A 6,275-nucleotide genomic window follows, 5' to 3' on the forward strand; every position below is an offset into this window, starting at 1 on the left:
GCTTATTAAAGAGAAAATTACCTAGAATCTACTTTTAAACAATAGTTTTCAGAAATAAAGGGAATTAATTTTCATTTCATAAATCAGGTGGTAATTAAAAATTATTAAATTAATTAATATATAATTAATAATAGAAAATGTTTTATATCTTCCCCCAACCAAAACCACCCATCACTCAAATTAAACTTTTTCTCTCTCTTCTTCCTCTCCAGTGTCTTCCAGGATTGATAAAAATGGAAGATTTCTAAATTACAAATCTCAGAAATTTCAAAGTCAAGCGTCATTGATGGGACCCATCACAACAAATCTGCACCTATAATTTCACCACCCCCATTTTGCGACTATTGCAGCCATGGGTTTCTATCAATTAAACCAAAATTTTGATTCGATTGTGTGCGCATGTTTTTCTAATTTTGATTTAATTGGTTGGTGTCTTTTGAAGGTGTTGGTGGAAGTTATGGTAGTGATGATTGTTGTTGTGGATTTGAGTTAAAGATGTTAGTAGTGGTGGTGGTAATTATTTTTTCGAGCAGATCTGCTGTTGGAGATCTAGTTTTTTCTGTTTCGAGATTTGGTTGTGACTATTTGTGACCTATTTTGTGTTAATTGTGATCGGTTGTCACTTGAGATTGATCTGATTACAGACGGTCACATTGAATACAAACTTGGTCACAGACCCCGTATCAATTTATCCTAGATTTTGTATCAATTTTTAACCCACACACTCTATTTCTTCCCTTGAAAATTAGGTTGGCACTCTCTTACCCAGAAATCAGATCTAGGACTTCTTTCCCACCCATCCTCTAGATTCCGACCACCTACCACTTCTCTCACCGGAGTTTCACAAGAGAAGTGTGGTGGTGCTGGTTGGTGTTTTTGAAGGATTTGTGGAAGTTATGGTAGTGATGATTGTTGTGGATTTGAGGTGAATATAGTGTTTATGGTCATCAATTTGAGTTAAAGATGTTAGTAGTGGTGGTGGTGGTTATTATTTTTCCGAACAGATCCGCTGTAGTGGTTGGAGAGCTAGTTTTTTCTGTTCGAAATTTGGTTGTGACTATTTATGACCAATTTTGTATTGATTGTGACCGGGTGTGACTTGAGATTGATTTGGTCACATAAAGTCACAATGAATACAAATTTGGCCACAATTAGTCACATCGAAGGCAAAGTTGGTCACGGTGATTCTCAGATAACAAAAGTCAGTGAATTGGTCACATATAACACAGGTATGGTCACAGATAACATGTGAAATTTCAAACTTTATTTCTTAATATTGAAATTAATCATATGCATATTCATTCCACTTAATTAGGTCACAGATTCAATAAAACTGGTAACAGGTCATTGCTAAAAAAGAAGAAAAAATGTTGTTGTCGGAAAAGTGATGGATGATCGGAATATTCGTCGAATGGTTGTCGGAGCATCGTCGGGAGGTCGTCGGAATGTCATTGGAATAGTTGCCGGAATTGTTGTCGGAGCCGTCACCAGAGGTGGCGTGGGGTGGGGTGGAGAAAGAGTAAAAAGGTTTGATGTGATGGGTGAGTAAAAGGGTTTGATGTGATGGGTGGGTGGGGTTGGAGGTAAGGTGGGGTGGATAAGTAAATTAATTGTACTATATTATAATTAGTATTTAATAAATTTAATTATCAACTGATTTTTGAAAGATTTTTAGAAATTTGTTAGTTTTGAAATGTGATTTTTAAATGGAGGATTTACGTGGTGTTCCTGTCATTTTATCATTTGTCAGTTTAAAACACAATCAACTTTTTCAGTTCACGTCATTTTATGTAATTTTTATGTATTATTTTCATGTACAAGTAGCATAATCCTAAAAATTTAATATAGCTTCTATTTAGCTCAAGTAAAAAGGTTTATTAAAATTAAAATTATAACTAAAATCAACAATTAATTTTAATAACACATTTTATAAGATTACAATTTATCAACAATACAATTCATAAATTTTTATTAAAATCTACCAAAAATTTAACTTATGTAAACCAAACGGGGTCGTAGTTATAAATACGACTATGTGCCCACGAGGCATATTTCAATGGTGCAAATAATAATGATGAGATATACTCAACCTTACTTACCGCAGTAATATAAGGGTTCGATTCCTGAAATATGGATTGAGACTCTTTGTGAGCACTAGAGTACAGACAACTCTTGTTCTCTGACCTGTTGGAGCACATCCCGTAATTAACTTCTCTCACTATACTCCAGGTGTGGGGCGGTGAGGAGCCTTAAGGTTGGGCTTAACTTTTTTTATAAATTCAACTATGTCGTTCCGAGTGACACGTGGCACATAAGTGTGTTTCCACTTGTAGTCCCTTTCCAGTCCCGACGAAAATCGTGTACTACTCTCGCTCAAATCACTCATTTTTTTCTGATGCAAATATTTGGAAAGAAATTGTTATTCTCGATTCTGAATTAGGTATTGAAGGTGTAGAAATGCAAGCTAATCCAATTACCAGGATTTTCAGTGCAATCGTCCTCTCTTTACCTACCCGGTAAGTCTTTTGCTCCAAACTTGTATTACGATTTTTTTCTTGGTTTTTTAATGTGTTATTTCAGAGCTTCATAAGCTTTTATATACCTTGAATGGAGATGAATACGCATATATATACGTATATGGTATATGTTTATGTGTGTTGAACTATTGAAGCATTCATTTGACGGTATACTATTTTTATGCTGCATTTCATAAGTGCATATTATTCGAGGACCCTGTTCACTTTGATCAATTATTATCGATTTTCCTTTTTCTCTTGTTAACTTTTCTTAGGCAAAAGTCTAATTAGTAATAATGGTGACTTCTCTTTGAATTTTAAGTTTCTGCTTATGTCTAGAATCACCAAAGGCATATGAGGTAAGTAAAAGTATTAAATTGACCTTTCTAAGTGAGATTTCAAATAAAAATGAAGCATTTTAAACTGCCTTCATCTTTTCGGTGTTGCATGTGACTCTGCGAATTTCTGGAGAATTGATCATTGTGGCTTATTTTTAATGAAACCTATGACAAGCGTATTAACAAAATAAGCCTACTGATGAAAAGGATAGAAACAGGGTTACCTTATGTCATGAAGATCGTGTAAGTTAGGATCATAGTTAACAATGTCCTGTTTCTGGCAAATCAGTTTTTTTGACCTATTGCTTCCTTGTTAACTGGGTTTTTGGTCTGTGGTGAGTGCAGCCAATATATTTTTCTCAACTTATGATTGGCGTTCACTGCATTAATATCATGGAACACATGTTGAAGTTTTGAGCTGGAGCTCGACCCTATTCCAACGAGGGCAACTCAAGTCGATGAGCCTGATTGTCACCCCTAACATCATGTATATATAAATCATTATATAAATGTAGTACAACCGTTAAAATTTTGGGAAATAATTACTAAATTATAAGCTTCAACCATATAGTTTTACAAATATTAATATTCTAACAGTTGAAATTTTAAAAAATGGGGTGCGGGGGAACGAGAGCTAAATAGCGTCAATCATTGTTTTTTGTACTTTTTAGTACATACGGGTAGCAAATAAGTTGAGTACATCTCTTGGTGGGTTATCGGTTGTTGCCAGTTAACCCTTCTTTTGACAAATTATGTAGCTGTCAGTAGATGATTTTTGTACTTGCTCGTCTTAAAATGGACCTAGATTTCATTAAAATTACTAGTCAATCCCTGTTTTATTGTCCTTATTAGTAATTTACCATCCTTATGCTCGCACAAAAATTGTGTTTGGCTAACATTTATTAATTGTTTATAACCAATCAAACAACTTTTTGATATTGAGCCAGAAATTTAAAAAAAAAAAAAAAACACGAATTAATTATGATTCCTCTAGCAATATTTTCCTCACACTATCAATTTCATCTTTTAACAAAATTGAAGTAAAGGTACATCACAAGCATGTTCTTTTTATTTTTATTTTTTTAAAGCTTTTTTCTATGTCTCCCACCTTTGAATTTCTCAACTTGAAGTTTGAACCGTGAATATGCCTTATAATCATAGAATGACATGTTATTTATAACAACTAAACCCTCAACTTTCATTCTCAAACCAAAATTTAATATTTTATTTTCTTATCCCATGTTGGGCACAGCTAAAAAAATTAATAAAATTTAAATCAAAATTAACAATTAGTTTTAGCCTCACATTTCTTCGGACCAATAATTTTAATCAATTTTTCAATAACAAATTTCATCAAAACTTACTAATCATCTGATTTTTAACAAAACCAAACGGAAACTTAAAAAAGGCCGCAACAAACCAGGTCTATGTTTTCAATTGTTGTCTGCCACACACAGCCCTACTAATGTCTTTATACATTATTGAATGTGATAGGAGGCCCTTCTAACTAGAGCCATACTAAACAAAATGAAAATCATAAAACAAGCAAAGCATAGCACAAAGATTATAGTGTTTACGCTCAATTTAAGTTACATCTACATGTAATTTAAAGAATATCTCACTCTTTCTCACTTTGCATCTTACATCAAAGATTAATTCCACGTAATAAGTATGCATTTCCTCTATATGGGAACAACCTGTTCTCAGTTCCAACACACCGCAAATGGCCTTGCAGAACCATATCTCCTTTCATCCCTGCTGTTTCCATCACAAACTTGAACACCCCAAGAGCGCTATCTAGTTGCTTTACCCCAATCCGAACCACCTTGTCCTCATCCGATGTCAAAATCTTCCCCATATATAAGCAAAACTTATTCTCACCATCAAGTCTATAAACTCCCCCTCTAATGTCTACTTCAATGTCTTTCACATAGCCGTAAAGATAGTACAACAAAAGGGTAAACAAACACAGAGATGAATGACCTAATGCCTTAGTCAATTTCTTCTGCACTAAATTTTCTTAACACTGAACCTCTCGATATCCAATATTCTTATCCATCAAGACATCCCTAATCTGATAAAGCCCTTCTTTCGTGACCTCAAGCTCCGTAACATGCAAAATTAATCTCTTTTCTTCACTTAAGCTGGTAGTAAGATCAATTAACGTCTCATGAACATCTTCCCATTTGTGAGAAAGAGATGAATCCTTGCCTTTTGTAGGCATGAGGCGCATCCATGAAGTTGACTCTGGGTCAGGAAATATAGCAGAATCTAATAACTTCATACAACTCACAACTATTTATTGTGCCAAGTTAATCTCTTTACTTGTGCAACAATGAATCGGAAAAACCAATCTCAAATTTCAATCCATTCAATACCTCCTCAAGTACACTGGTCCATATCTGGTGTTGTGTCACTTGTGGGCATATTATATGCCTCACGATATTCCTTTGCTATGCAAAAATGTTCAAAATGTCAACCACTTTAGTTAGTGAACTCAAAATAATCGGATCCCTTTCCCTTGGTTTAGTGAAGCACTAAAATTCTCTGCATCGTGGATTATTAGCAAATGAGGCCATCAAGTTCTTCCTCATTGTTTTTTGAACCGAAAAACACCCAATAAATGCTCTAACAAGAGACTTGAATGTTTGCACTTTGTGCTTCAGCTTATAGTCGAAAATTCTTTAATGGTCATTGAGATTAATTATTCTTCCATTAATCAAATCCACATTTTTCAACAATTGACTCATTTTTGTTGGCTTTAAGAAAGCCTTCTCATACCATTCAGAAAGCCTTCTTCATAGGGTCTTTCTTCTGAATGATAATACACCAGTCTCAAATGCATCCCTAGGTTTTGCCTAATTCGAAAATGCTTTGCTCCTAGAAGAAAATTTTACACACATTTGCCAGCCATTTTAAGCTTGCTTCTCACATACTTGCAAATGCGCCTGCAATATCAAATTTAGTAAGTGCTTACTACACAGCACAGGACAATACAATAGAGGAGTTTTCAACACCACAATCTTCAATAATACTGTCTATAACTGTATAATTTACGTTACCAAGCAAACAATAAAAAGGCTTATTTTTTTTATGACTAACAGTGGCATTATATCAAACACATTATGACAATTTAACTATAGTCATGCACACTACATTATATTTAAAAAAAAAAAAAAGGATAGAAAAATCAGGCATTGGAAACTTTGGAAATGCATCACAATGGCTTTTAAACCTCGAGTAGAAATAAAATCGACCATCCAAGCTTTTTGTTGTCTGAAAAACCTTTAAAACTTGAAACTTGAATAAGAAGAACCTATAGTTGCTGAGAATCTACTTTGATAAATTCCATTTGTATCCTACCCGTTAGCACAGGGTAAACAAAAGATCAATATCAGTCCATCCGAGCAAGTCAACTTTT

The 6,275-nt window shown here is 34.1% G+C and overlaps 1 protein-coding gene across 1 annotated transcript; it reads right to left on the minus strand.

Annotated features, from left to right (window-relative positions):
• Positions 1 to 4,499: 4,499 nt before the first annotated feature.
• On the minus strand, positions 4,500 to 5,699 carry LOC111398116. Its single transcript, XM_023025071.1, has 3 exons — positions 5,636 to 5,699; positions 4,887 to 5,101; positions 4,500 to 4,844 (listed from the first exon to the last, which is right to left on the minus strand). Exons 1-3 carry the CDS (start codon positions 5,697 to 5,699, stop codon positions 4,500 to 4,502), a joined length of 624 nt encoding a protein of 207 aa, XP_022880839.1.
• Between the last annotated feature and the right edge of the window lie 576 nt (positions 5,700 to 6,275).

Source organism: Olea europaea, chromosome 7 (assembly GCF_002742605.1).
Source record: "Olea europaea var. sylvestris chromosome 7, O_europaea_v1, whole genome shotgun sequence".
In the NCBI taxonomy this organism is placed as follows: domain Eukaryota; kingdom Viridiplantae; phylum Streptophyta; class Magnoliopsida; order Lamiales; family Oleaceae; genus Olea; species Olea europaea.